The sequence below is a fragment of the Apis florea genome, unplaced genomic scaffold (genome assembly GCF_048593485.1).
Source record: "Apis florea isolate Af1SG1 unplaced genomic scaffold, ASM4859348v1 contig_2153_pilon, whole genome shotgun sequence".
NCBI classification, from domain to species: Eukaryota; Metazoa; Arthropoda; class Insecta; order Hymenoptera; family Apidae; genus Apis; species Apis florea.
The window spans coordinates 288097-302335 of record NW_028256536.1 but is presented as its reverse complement, the minus strand read 5'-3'; the positions used below and the strand labels follow the sequence as shown (position 1 = coordinate 302335).

Sequence of the window (14239 nt, the reverse complement as noted above, 5' to 3'; positions counted from 1 at the left end):
CGTAGAAATTTGAGCATCGTCAACTTTTACTTTCGAAAGTTTCTCGCCCATCAACGCGATCGAAAGTCAAGATACTTTCAACGCTAGGCGATCGTTTCTCTCCTTTTCAGCCACACGACGGATTTCTACGTGGTTCTCTTTAACGATCCCAAATAAAAATCATTTTCCCTGATTTCGAGAATTGAATATATATATATATATAATTTAACTTTCTCCAATTTTCATTTCCCAAAATTCATTCCTCTTTTCCGACATTTCCTTCCTCTCGAAATATTTCAACCAGCAACAACCTGTGGATCCCCTCTAAAACTACTCAACTTTTCGTCGTTGTGACCAATGTGATTTGCCAATCAAATTTTCTCCCATCTTCGCTTCGTTAATCCTTCCTTCGTTTTCCCTTCGTGATTCCTGATATTTGGAAAAGTGAGAACCGATCGGATTTCACGCAACGTAACGATCGGAAACTCGATCGAGCGACAAGTCGAGCGAAAGCAACCGTGTAACCAGGAAGTCACGCGTGTACCTGCGTGCGTGCAGCCAACGTGAAATGACATAACCTTTTGTCAACCGATTAACCTGCCCTCCCCGCGGCACGATAGCGGTTCCACCACACGGAAAACCACGTGGCCTGGGCGAGGAGAGAAAGTAGTCGCTCTTTCATATTCGCCCACGCGATATTTCCACGATTGGAGCATCGTTTAAATTGCGATATCTTCCTCGAAATAATTCTTTCGACGAGTGTATACCGGGGGGGGGGGGGTTTATCAGTTTTCAGTTCATCAGATTTCAACGAATGTTGAATCGTTCGAGTCGATTCTTCGTCTCTTCTTTTCGATTGGATTCGTTTACTCTTTTTGAAGGATTTTTTGAAAAATTCATTTTCATTTTAACGTATACTCTCTTACAAAACTATATATATAGTTGATAATATCGTGTTCATGCCCACGATCGAATCGACAGAGAATTCGGATTTTTAATTTTTGTTCAACGATATCTCTTTTAAAGAAAATTTTTCTCCACTACTTAACCAAAACAATATATCTTTACAAACAATATTTCTATTCCCTACGCCGTCGAGCTAATGAAACACATCCACCACGATCGTAGCTTGCCGAGTTGTTGAACGAGTGTTCGAGAGAGGAAAAAGGAAAAAAAGAAAAAAAAAGAAAGAAAGAAAGAAGATTAAATTAAAATAGTAAAAAAAAAAAAAAAAAAAAAAAAAAAAAAGTGCACGTGGAACACCTTGCTATCAATCATCGGCGGAAGTGGACGCGGTGTCGATCAGTTTTTATCGTTGACACTCGTGTCAATATCTCTGCGAACCGGTTGAAAAATAAAATATCTGCGGGAACGAATGCGAAACAAAGAGAGAGAGAGAGAGAGAGAGAGGGGGGGAAAAAACATCGATGCGTATATGGTAAAAAATTAAAAAAAAAAAAAAAAAAAAAAAAGGAGAGAATGAGGAAGAGGAGAGGAGAAGAGAAACTGGTACAGTATAGTATCAACGATTGCGTGGTGGCGCCACGTGGATACGTGTCGCTCGAATCGGGGGCTCGAATTACACGTCCACCCTTTGTGGAGGCTCTTTTGCGGTCGCGGGACACCACCCTATGGTGGCGCGATTACACTGTATGGCCCGTTTACGGCCACCTCTATCTCGTTTCCAAAAATCGCGGGGGTTGAACGAGACAAGAACGAGGAACAATCGGCTCGTTCGAGGGTGGCCAGTGTTAATGCGCTGCAAATGACGTTCTCGCCTCTTTTTTTTTTTTTTTTTATTAATTGCTCGACGCCTTTTTGAAAAAGGCTGGCGGAACAACGTGCTTCTCTCGCGCCTTTTCACCGCACCGTGTTTGATCACCGGATCAACGCGAGTACCTTCGCCTCTGACGAATGTCTTCGCGACAGCGGTTCTCAATTATTTATTCGTTTATTTTTTTTTTTTTTTAAATTATGCCGCCAAAGCTCGTTCCATGTTTGTTCATTGTGTCTTTTAGTTTTAATCAGTATCCCCCTCGAAGATGGCTCTCCTCCATCTTTTTTTTTTTTTTTTTTTTTCGAATGTTTTTTACACATTCTCGCGATACGCGATCGCGGGTTTAAAGGGATTTTTGTTTAATTTTCGATAACTTGACTTTCCCGACTGGCTACTAAAGTTCGATCTTTATTAAACCGAATCTCTCTACGACTGTTTTCCCGCCCCGTTTTTTCTTTTGTTTTTGTTTCACCACTCTATTCTAATCGAGCGTCTTCAACGACGGTTTCTCTTTGGATGATTTTATTGGATTCGTCAACGATCGTTCGAATTTTTCATTTCGTCGAAATGATGAAAGCAACGCATTTTCAAAATTGATTCTTCGTGAAGTTTATACACGCCACAAATTCGTTGGTTGGGAAATATTGTTTCTAAAACTATTGGTTTCTATGCCACAAGCTGAATATAGACGCGCTAATAGAAATTATAATCGCCCGTTCCTAAGTTTCGTATTGGCCAACGAACTCTCCGCTTTGGCCACACGATATTCATCGCGACGACAATATACAACCCATTCTTCCACCCATATTTTCTCTCTCTCTCTCTCTCTCTCCCCCCCCCTCCCCCAATTTTTATCAAACTTCTTCAAACTCTTCTCTCATCCTTAAATCTCTCTAAAGATTATCTCTAACCAGGATCGATTATATCGAAATAAGAAAAAAACGAAGATAATTTTATAACGAGAAGTCGCAGGAAAATTGTCGCAGAACTTATTATCCTTCCCCCGTTGGGGAGAGAAAAGGAGGGGGGGGGGGGGTTGATCGCACGAGAAAGGTTAGGTTAAAAGAAAGGACGGTGGCCGAGATTCGCGGCGCGTGTCCCTCGATTAAAAATTGATCAAGCCCCGGGGGCGGTCCTTTTTTTCGCGGAAGCTCTTTTGCGGTCGCGGGACACCCCGGGGTACGCGGTTAACGAGTAGTTACGAGGGCCCGACCCTCTCTCTCTCTCTCTCTCTGCGGTTCCTCCGCGCAGCTATGGCGTTCCGTATAGGTTGAGGAGGTTTACCTATATTTAGCCCGATAAAAATACCATCGCGCCTCCCGCATGACGGCCTCCTGGCCCGCCATTCCCGATTTAAACTTCTACCCGACTCTTGAATCCCCTCGCAGGCCTGCAGAATACGCCACGCGAGTCGAAGAGCGGAGCCTCTCCTCTCCTCTCTGCCCAACGAACGACACTCGCCTCCGGGATTCGGTTTCGTGAATTCCTTGATCGATTTCGATTTTAGGGATGACTTTTTTTCTTTCTTCTTATATATGTGTGTGTGTGTGTGTGCGTGTGCGTGTAGGAAGTATGTATATGAGGTTACATAATGTACATAATGTACTTTTTATTATATTGTAGCTGTGCATTTTTCTTGAGTTTTTATTTTTTCTTTTTTTTTTCTTTTTTTTTTTTTTTTTTTTTTATCTAACAGATAAAAAACGCTTTGATATGTCAAGGTTGCAAATATAAAAAGCTAGACAGGTTAAGATATAACAATTTTAATTACAGGTGCTTTAAAGAATTAATTAACTTTTTCGCACATAATATTATTGCATTCATATCAGAAGTTTGCAAGGTCTTGCCTTATAATTGGCAAATTGTTATTACATGTTCGCTATGTACTCTTGCGTTCTTCGCGTCTTCTTCGCTCGTAGCGATGCAATAATGTAAATTGTTATATTATTATTGCGATTTAAATTCGTCTAATTTCGTTTTCTTTCTTTCTTTTCGTTTCTTTTCTTTTTTTTTTTTTTTCCGCGATATTTTTATCAATCAGGTTCGTATAATCGATCTTATTGTTGTATCATACGATTTATCGATGCATTCGTGTCGATGCGTTGCTCATCCTCGTCGTAATCATCTTGCATAATGTATCTCATTTCGATTAATTAATAAAACGCAAAACCATTTCTTAATCCGTTTCGAATAATCGAAATGGATAGAATTATGAGTTAAAAAAAAAAAAAAAAAAAAAAAAAAAATAACTGTAAAACTGGTGTAAAAATGATAATATACGTCAAGTTTTTCTCTTGCAGTCTTTACGCGTCAAAAATGAAAGAATCGAACGGAATAGTATGTCAACTCTGCCAGACATACGGTCAAAAGTGAGTATGAGCACCTTACAAAAACGAATTTATTCATTTATTTGCATAATATCGATGTGAATTCGCAATCTCTCTTTTAGTTTAGTCCAATCATTTCATGCAACGTAACGGATTAATTATATATTCGCCCGATACATCTTTGAAGGATCGAGAAGAAGGGAGAACGCGAAGGCAAAAGTTGGCAAAAAAGTATCAATTTAAAAATTTCGATTTTTTCCCCCCTTCACGATCAATCTTCCAAAGACACGTACGAATCTATAACAACCTAAGACTCATCCAATAAATTATATTCTTTCATACTTTTGACCGCATCGCTTTTGCTCGAAATCAAATGCGAAAAAAAAAAATATATAATCGACAAGATATTTACAAGATATACAAGATTCTCGACATTTTTTTCCGTACCAACCAACAGTAATTACGATCCACGAGCAGAGATCTCAGATATTTGAGGTATCGCCAACTCTTCTTTATCCTATGAGTCCGAGCCTCATCTTTTTCCTCATTCTGAATTTATACGAGCGGTGCAAGAGAAGACGGTCGTCATCGAGTCATCTTGGCTTTGCTCCGGGAAGCAAAATTCGGGGAGAAGATAGAAATCGGTGACAAAAAAAATTCCTTCGGGATCGAGGCTTATAGAGGGACACCCTCCGTCCATTATTTTATAATCGTCGAAGCAATAATTGGTGGAGCAGTTTCTAGGAGCGGTTTCTAAATAATATTATATCTGAAATCGTAATATATCGCAATCGTTATCTCGCGGGTGACGCGATCCTTGAAGTGGAATCTTATCAAGAATCGTCGCTTCTTCCGAACGATTCGCGGACGATTCTTTGTACAATGCCGACGATTATCGTCGCCACGATTAACGTCTCGTTTCGACGATCGTTTCCAACGATTTTTCCTCCCTTCTTTTTTTTTCTTCTTCTTTTCTCTCTTCCTTTCCTTCTTTTCTTTTTCCTCTTCCCTCGATCGAGGAACAATGACCGGTATTATATTCGCGTCCCATCGCGGTGTTATCAATTAAGACCGAGCTCTGATGTAACACGACGAATATCGAAGCGCTTCGTTTCCTGATAACTCAATGTCGCTTAGTGCCTGTTCTATTATATTTCCACTCTTTCGATATCTTGAGAATTAACGCGGTTAATTCTCGAATTGTACACGCACCGATGGATCGATCTGTCGTCGCTTCCTCTGGTGTCCTCTTCGTATGGTTATTTCGAGTTTCGCAAACTTTGGATACTTTTAATAATACGGAATTTCGATCAGAGTTTATCGATTAATTTAGAACGTTCGTTTGAGAGAGAGAGAGAGAGAGAGAGGAGCAGTTGTATCGAAAAAGTATTTAAAAAGAAAGCCACGCTACGGAAGCTACACGTTTAAATTTAAATTTAAAATTGTATTTGATAAAACGACGATTTCATATGCATCAACGTAATATTTTCCTTAATTTGCATAATACCCAGCATATTCTACGATGCTTAAATTTTAAGCCTGCAATTTACCATGGAAGAAAATTTATCTCTCCACCATTCCTTCCTCGTCCCATCGATCGTCCTCCCATTCATTCTCTCCAAATGAAAAAAAGGAAAAGAAAAAAAGAAAAGAAAAGAAAAGATCGTTCCAAGTATCTCGATTCTAAAAATTCTAAAAATCGTATCTTATCTTCATAGACTCCTCCCCTCCCCCCCAGATAACAATCCCAATCGTACGTACGAAACGTACGTACGGATTTATTGATCGGCCTCTCTCGTTACCGGCAAAGTGTTGAACGCCACGAGTGCGATAAACCGTTTGTTAAACTAGCGCACGTGTCCACCGTTAAGACACCGTCGTGTCGCTGTCAAAATCACTGTCAAACCTGTTCGTGTCAAACACCGTCGCTTCGTCAACGTCAACGACCACACCGACCACCGCCGCCGCCATCCTCCTCCCCGCCATTCTCATCTCCTTCTTTTTTCCATTTTTATTCTCTATTCTTCTCCTTTTTTTTTTTTTTTTTTTTTTTTTTCTCTCGCGGTCATCCCCTCGTGGCCACAATCGCACACAGCGCGCGCTTTCTCGATAGATAGATCGGATATATATATATATATATGCATACACGTGTGGATATCGCGTATTCGTGGGAACACGGAGTGGACGACACGGTGAGATTATGCGTGTATTCGTATTAGCCTTCGTTGCGCAATGATAACGATGACAAAGAGACTCGAACGACACAACCGCTCGATAATGACGAGCAGCATGGTTTTTCATGGAATGCGCGGTATCATCCTCCTGATTTCGCGTTTAATTTCGACTCGAATAATTTCTCGGTTCGAAAGCCCCCCCTTCTCGCTCATTCACTCAGGTTCCTACATATTTTTCGATATTTGCGTTGTTTCATATTTTTTTTTTTTTTTTTTTTTGCTTACGCATTACGTGTATTAAGTGTAATCATTGGATGATAATCTTAATAACCACGCGCATGAATTGGTTTTTACGTAGTAGGTAAATGATCGTTAAAAAAATTTTTTTTTTAACGTAGTTGTAATTTCATTTAAGCGCGTGTGATGAAAAATGAAACGAAAATCGATTTCTTTGGATCATCTTCCTCTTTCTGTTCATTAAATTCGTTTCTGTCGATCCTTTTCAAGCCTTTCTCGCGAAAGAAGAGAATCGAAGAATCTCGCGCGGCTGTTTGGCAATTTCGAGATTAGAAATTGCAGCCTGCCAATCAAAAGTTTCGCTATTGAATATCACGAAGTGATACTTCGAAGACGGAGAGACAAGACACTCGGTTCTTCGATTTTTGAAGAAGAGAAAACAAACATAAAATTTGTCAAATTTGCAAAAATGTCGAGTCGCAGGCACAAGCGACAAATTTCTCATCTCTGAACTGAAACGGGATAAAAAAAAAATCACGGTGTACAAAAATTTTGATCGACATTATTTTAATCGATCGTGAAAAAAGTACGAAATATTCTCCGTTCGAAAAATAAATCTCCACTTCTTTCGATCGTATTCATACAAATTTAATTTTACACAAACGTTCGCCTCTAATCAATTTGAGTTTGCATTAGACGAAGCGAGATACAGATACAGCTTATCTCTATCGCACCACCGTCTCTCTCTCTCTCTCCCTCTCTCGTCTAACGCAAACTTCGATACGCTCGCAACTTGATAAATAAGCCTCGACCGACATTTTTACGTATCAACTTTTCCGCTTCTCCTCCATTGTGTTAACCTCCACCACGATCGATCCTCCAAAAAAGCTTGATCCCACCACGAATCTCATTATCGACACACCCTGATATCGACTCTTCTTCGAACAGAGAGAGAGAGAGAGGGAGAGAGGAAAAACAAAGGAAAAAAAAAAAAAAAGATTAGCTGTGACAGGTAGTGCAGGTTGCGCAATTAGTCGAGGTTGAGTTAGGTGTCGCTCGCTGGTGGGAGAGATGCCGATGGAGTTACGCTTCTCGCACGTATACAACGTTACTTTCGTAGAGAGGCGAGGAGACCGTAATCTCGCCTCTCTCGTCAGATTCGAGATTAGTCAGTTATTTTTCAATTCCTCCACGCGGCCGCCTGGCTGTTTTGCAATAAGTGGAGAGGCGCGCTGCTGTTCCTTCGACTGTTCGCTCGAGCGTTGAGATTGGTTTCGATTTATACCGATTTGCGAGAGATTTTTCGGCGCTCCCCTCGAGATTTCTTGCGTGAAATTCGGATTCCTCCGGGGTTGTGTGGAAGAACGAGAATGAGAACGTGGAATGATTCTGAAACGAGACTAATTGGAGCTAATTGAGAACTTACCAAACGTGTTGGTATATACGTAAGTGAATAAAATTTTTTTTCTTGTTTCCGGACACGTGTTGCGAAAGAGTTCCTATTTCCGTTGTGAAAATATTCCTTTTTTTTTTTTAGAACAATTCGTCAAATGCCATCGTAGCAACAATTTTCCAACAAACTCGCTCCTCAAAATATGGATATTTCCCCGATCTTCAGCTCGACTCGATATTCGATCCACGTGTCGCGAGGTCAGGCCACTTAAAAAAAAAGAAATGAAATACGAAGAATTTTTTCACAGTAAGAAACAGGGGTGGGCGAGGCCGATCGCCGTTTTTCCAGACTTACGATTATGCAGTTTCTAATAAATTTATGTGGCCGTGATAAATATTCAGGCGTCACGGCGATTTTAATTGATATAACGAAGGAATATTCATGAGGAAAATTAGAGGGACGCGTCAATTTATGCGTCTCCCACGTTCTCCTACGAGAATTTCTCCTCGCCTCCCCGTACGAGATGCGTGGCCCTAGCCAGAGCTCCACGCATAAATATTCTCGATCGAGTTTCTTACAATACGCGTTTCTTCTTCCTTTCGTGAAATTTTGATGATTCGCGCAATTAACGCCCCTGAGACGGCCCCGTATACACAGGGGAAGAACAGATATCGGAGGTATTGATTACCGATAGGCGCTCTCGGGATACGCTTGTTACCAGTGCGGATGTAAGATTTTTCCAAAGATTACTCTTCATCGATAAACGCAAAAGTTCCGATCCGATCCTGTTCACAACTGTTATATAATGAATACTTATGGAAAGAATTTTCATTTACACCTGTCCTCGCACACTTGGTAATCGGTACAAAAGCATTTGGCCGTGATTTATCGCGTTACACCGTGGTAACTTAATAAGACCTTCCCACATGTGCTGCTACGCCTCTAAGAAATTCAATCCTTTCAATAGGCTGTCGGAAGCGGCGGTGGCCCGTTTAAGCGGCGGTTTGAAATATAGCTTGATATTTTATTGACTGGTCAGCCGAGCGGTGGTGAAAACCGGGCCGAGATGAGAGAGGCCGTGATTCCATAATCGTGACTCCACCACGCGCCAGTTTCCTTTGTGAAATGAACTGTGAACCGCTCGCACAGGTGCGCAATTACAATCGTACCACTAACGCGCCACGCGATTTCCGACCGCGTTTATTACGCAACCTATTTATCGATCCGGTGTCTTGCGTCAATGTCGCTGAGGTGCACCGTCTGAGGAAGAAGAGGCGCGTGTTCGCCTCGAGCGCGTTTCAGGGTGAGTGTGTTATTATTGGTTCGGTTTTCTTTCTTCGCCGCGTATCACTGCCGCGTATCAGTGTCAAGGTGGCTCGCACGCGTATCCTTGTGCACGTCGATGTATGTCGTTGCCTCTGTGTTGGAGCACACGTTCCAACGGCCGTGCATTGAAAATGCATGCTATGATGTGTGGCGATCGATCGGATCGATCAGCCATTTTTCCCATTTCTCGAGGCCGTTTCTTTTCCTTTTTTTTTTTTTTTTTTTTTTCCGATACGAGTCGAAGATCGGGAATTTTTCGCGGGCACATGGATCGATTTATCATAAGAAAAACTCGAAATCAAAACTGGAATTCCAAGTATCGAAATAATAAGGAATAAGGGTTGATGCCTGGTAAAGTTGCGATAAATTTCGATAAATCTCAAATTCCTTCCTTCGAGAATGATGTATATCCTTTGTGTATAATCTCTCTCTCTCTCTCATCCCGAACGATATCCATTTAATATTCCAAAATTAATTTTAACCACAACCTTTCTTGAAGAAGAAAGAAACGTTGCTCGACGAGAATGGAATAAAATCTTTTAAAATCTTTCGAAAGAATATCGAACGATTTCGAGATCGGTTTCGAAGGGAGCGCGAAAGCGGGATCGAGAGAGGAAGATCGGGCCAAGACGGTCGGGAGAGCGCAAAATTTCTATACATTCATCACAGTCAGGCCGGGCGGCCGTGCAGAGAAACGATAGGACTCGTGGCCTATCTTGGCATCGCTCACAACCCAGCCCGTGTAGATCAAACCGCGCGAGGATTATTTTTAGATCCGCTCGACCGGCCGAGCGATTATTCCTCGCTAAATCATAACTTTCCTCCCTTGGACCGCCTCCGCGCGTTCGAAATAAATTAATCGAAGGCCACTGCCCTTTGCCACCGAATTAGTCCAACTACGTGCTCAATTCTTCCCTGGAATCGCGGATCGATTTTGTCGCAAAATCGAATATAAAAATATTATCTTTGGTTGCATTTTTTTCTTCTTCTTGAATCCTAAGAAAAAAAAAAAAAAAAAGAAAAGAAAAAAGAAAGGATAAGAAGCGACGAAGCGAAACCACGTTTCCATCGAATCTTGCGGGACAATTTACGGATTTATCCGTATCGAAGAATCGTAGAAGAGCAAGATAAAGCGCGATGAGGATGGAGAAAGGAGGAGGAGAAAGCTCGAGGCACGCGTGGCTGCGATGCACCAGCCACGCGCCACGCGATATTGTAACGCTAGAGACGAGTCGGTCTCGGCTTGCCGAGTGAGACGACACCTCGTCTCACCTTAACGGATCGCGGTTCTTCACGCTTGTCATGCCTTGCCACGGCACGCTTACCCGCGGATAATGTAAACCAGGCCTTACGGATGATCTCACGTTTTTCAAGACGTGGCTGGATTTACTTGTGTCACACACCGGGGAATCGATTCGATCGGACGGATATCCGCCCGCGGATAAAACCTGTTCCACTCCAACGTGTAAAACGCGCATCCATTAAACGCCGTTTCAATTTCACGATCGGGAAATCGAGGTTTTGGACGCGTCCAAAAAGCTCGCTCGTACGGTGAATTTGTTAATGTTTCACGGATTTGTGCGTCTGAAATGAATATTTAATCGAGGTAGTTTCTATTCTATCACGGATTTTGATTGAGACGTACAATAATCTGGGGAAAGAAATACTTTCCTTTTTTTTTCCAACCTCGCGAATTTTCTTAATATTCTCTTAATATTAATAATAAAACCGACTTTGAAACGATTGTTGTGATTATTCGAAATGTTTCGAGCGTGAAATAAATTATACGAAGAACGGAAGTGAATATCGCGACAATGATCTAATGATCCAATTGAGTTTTACATTCAGAGCGTCATTTTAATCGGTATGATTTCATCCGTTACAATACCTTGTACACACAAAGGCAAGGCGAATAAGAGTAAAATTGTATTATTTGTATTCGCGAAAAAGTAGAAAAACAACGCATACAGTCTTAAGCCTCTTCCCAATCGCAAATTATTTATCGCATCCTTTAATTAATATTCCGATCCTGGATAATTAAGATACATTTTGCGATGTTAATTGAAGCGTGATAAGACGAAACGGAGAACAACTCTTGAGCGTCGACGAAGAAACATGAGACGAAGAATGGCCACGACGAGAACGGTGAGAGGCACGTGCCTTTTACGAACACGTGTAGAACAGGTGCATGGACTTACACTTTGGTGTCTTCCTGACAATCCGTATACAAGGCGTCATATTGGAAGGAATTTCAATTATTTCGTATGTGGAATTGTTCCAACCACGTTTAATAACGTTCGAAGGACGTTAATTTAAAGCACGCATTGAATATAAACATTGAGTTATTGCACTTTTTTTTTCTCTCTCTCTCTCTCCATTTTTTTTTCCTTTTTGTACAAAATTTTTACTTCACGAAATTTTCGGCGATCGAGCCGAGGAACGGTGGAAGAAAACGAAGGTCACTCGATATACATACGTATCATCTTTGTCACAAACAGTGAGTCATAAAATTATTGGCACAGCCTTACTTTCAGTAACTCCAATTGAATGTCACGAGTTTCGTATGTTTCTGTTTTGTAATAAGAATATATTCCTCGATGCGACCAAAACGTTACAATTCAGAAATAATTCGCGAACCAGTTAACTTCGATTCGCAATATTTTACGGAAATCCGAGGCAAACATCCCCCAAAATCATCTTCTTAGTATCTCGCTTGAGACGAAATAGAAATTTCCAAAAATGCGAAAATCGGTTTCGATATATATGTGCATTTCGCTTTCTAAAATTGTCCACGTTTCGTCGTGGGACGGTGAAAAGTAGCGGTCAGATTTGGATCTCGGAAGGAGAAAGTGCGAAAGAAGGGTTTGGAGGATGGCTCGGTCAGGAGGACAACGGACGAACCTTCGTCGTCGTCGTCGTCGTCGTCGTCGGTACACAACGAGGTCTTGGCTAATTCCGTCGTCGCACGTGCGTGTAAACGCCAGCGGCGGTGTTCTCGTGCTTACGCAACGCATAACCGCGCGTGCGATCCAAAAATTCACGCATTGTGCCTTGAACACGATTTCGAAATTTCCTCCCGGCTGGCCCTGCCTTTTTCCATCCTCGCCGAAAAATCGTTCTTTCTTTCCTCGTTTTTCCCCTCGATTTTTAAAAGTTTCCAGGAAACGTAGATTGTGTTTGCGAGAGCCAGCACTTTATATATATATATATAGGGATAATAATCGTTGCGTTCAAGCCAAAAATTTCACCGAGAATAAGTAAACTTTTGATAGTTTCGTTTTACGTTTCTTTCGTCTGGAGCGGTGTCTTTTGATTTTTGCAGTTAGCACTCGATACAATTTGGTGGCAACGTATCGTAAAACTTTTAAAAGTTTCGTTTTTACTTTTCTTTCTTCGGAATTTCGGTTTTTACCAGGTTTGCATTGGCTTTCGTTTTAATTTTTCTTTTCTTTTTTTTTTTAAAAAACGAGCAAAGGAAATAATATCTCGTTCGATTTATTTTTCCAACCTTCTTTTCAATCTTTTCTTCTTCGTACCAAACCAATATCATTGATTTTAATCATTGATTGACCATTTCTCCTTGTTACTTACAATCACACCAATGAATATATATATATATATATTACAATATTTCTGCATTGGTAAAAATTTCAATCAAATTATACGTATCTCCACGTAGCTTAACGACGTGTTAATTTGTTGTGACACATCGTTGTTGGAACACTGCCTTCTTCGTGAGAAATACACGTCATACGTCTGGATTGGAATTGTAATTCGTTATTAAAAAAAAAAAAAAAAAAAAAAAATGGATATTAAAGAAGAAGAAATTTTCTCGAAAATTTCGCGGGCAACGTTGTGATTGACAGCCAATTTTAGGGTTAACAGACGAAGAGGAAGCAAGGCTGGCTGGCAGCAGTCATTTGGACGAGGATCAGAGGGGAAATCGAAGAGCGATGGTTTCGAATTCGCTATTGTTTCTTTCTAGCTAGGGAAGACTTGGCACAGAGACGAATGAACGTTCGCTCTTTGGTCGCACGTCAGGTTGGACGGATGTGTTTTATAACGTTCGAAGTTTATTTAGAGGCTGGACACGCTATATCGCGTACACCGAAAGGTATTTCAGAGTGTCAGGAATCTGCTTACGACACGTATAGTCCGTTAAAGGCTAAAATTATAAAAATACGTCTTTCGTTACGTCATTGTTCTTGTAAGGAAAACGATTTGTGTCGCGTTCGATCGGGAGAGAATCGTCGAGACCGATCACGATTACGTTATTAAAACGTAAAATACGAAATAAAATAAAAGCGTATTATGCGCTTTTACATTACGTATTTAAATAATACGTGCTAATAATATAACTTGATTTTCTACTTATCCAAAGTTACGTAATATACAACCAACACCTTTTCTTATTATAGTTATTTCTCCTAACGAACTCTCTGGCGATCTTTAATAGAATTTTACGGAATAGATTCCGTGATTTTTTTTCCAAACACGGACGATGCAATAACCATTTTAACTTAATAATTGTATACGCAAACTCGACGCGTATAGGTTAGGTTGGTAGCGGAGATGACTCGATCATCCAACGAGATTATATTTAAAAAAACGACGAGTCGAAAACTTCGCGTGTAATGCGTTTTAAAAAATTCAAAGAGCCTTTTTTTTGTTCTTCTTTTTCCTTTTTCTTTCTTTTTTTTTTTTTTTTTCTCTCTCTCCTATTTTTTTCACGACGAAAAACGTTGGCTGGAAATCGAACAACGACAACGACGTGGCGGACCCCTCGAAAAAACGATTCACGAGTTTCATTGAACGCGACGAGGGGGGCAAAGTTTCGAGGCAGCCCATAAAAACGGGCATACGGTGCCAAAAAAGGGGATGAAGGGGAGAAACAGGCTGTCGAGAAGGGGTAAAAGCAACAGGAAGAAATCACGTATAACCAACGTTCCAAAACTTTGCTTTGATCGAACCGAGCATTTCGAAAACGCGCCACGATTTTCCATTTACTTTCTAACGTTCCTTTTAA

At 40.8% G+C, this 14239-nt stretch overlaps 1 protein-coding gene and 1 long non-coding RNA gene across 8 annotated transcripts in view; both read left to right on the top strand.

The window, feature by feature from the left end:
* Positions 1-14239, top strand: part of LOC100864146 (uncharacterized) — a 73648-nt gene that overhangs the window by 17165 nt on the left and 42244 nt on the right. For 4 of the 7 annotated variants that reach the window (XM_086915561.1, XM_086915551.1, XM_086915548.1 and 1 more), the window contains exon 2: positions 4057-4125. The exons of the other annotated variants lie outside the window; for them this stretch is intronic. In XM_086915561.1, coding sequence (XP_086771687.1) covers positions 4057-4125 — 69 coding nt within the window. The remainder of the gene's footprint in view (positions 1-4056; positions 4126-14239) is intronic. 7 annotated transcript variants of the gene reach the window in all.
* LOC147658556 (uncharacterized) lies at positions 7772-11563 on the top strand. Its single transcript, XR_015294546.1, has 3 exons — positions 7772-7939; positions 8032-9190; positions 11281-11563. It is a non-coding gene; the product is annotated as an uncharacterized LOC147658556 (long non-coding RNA).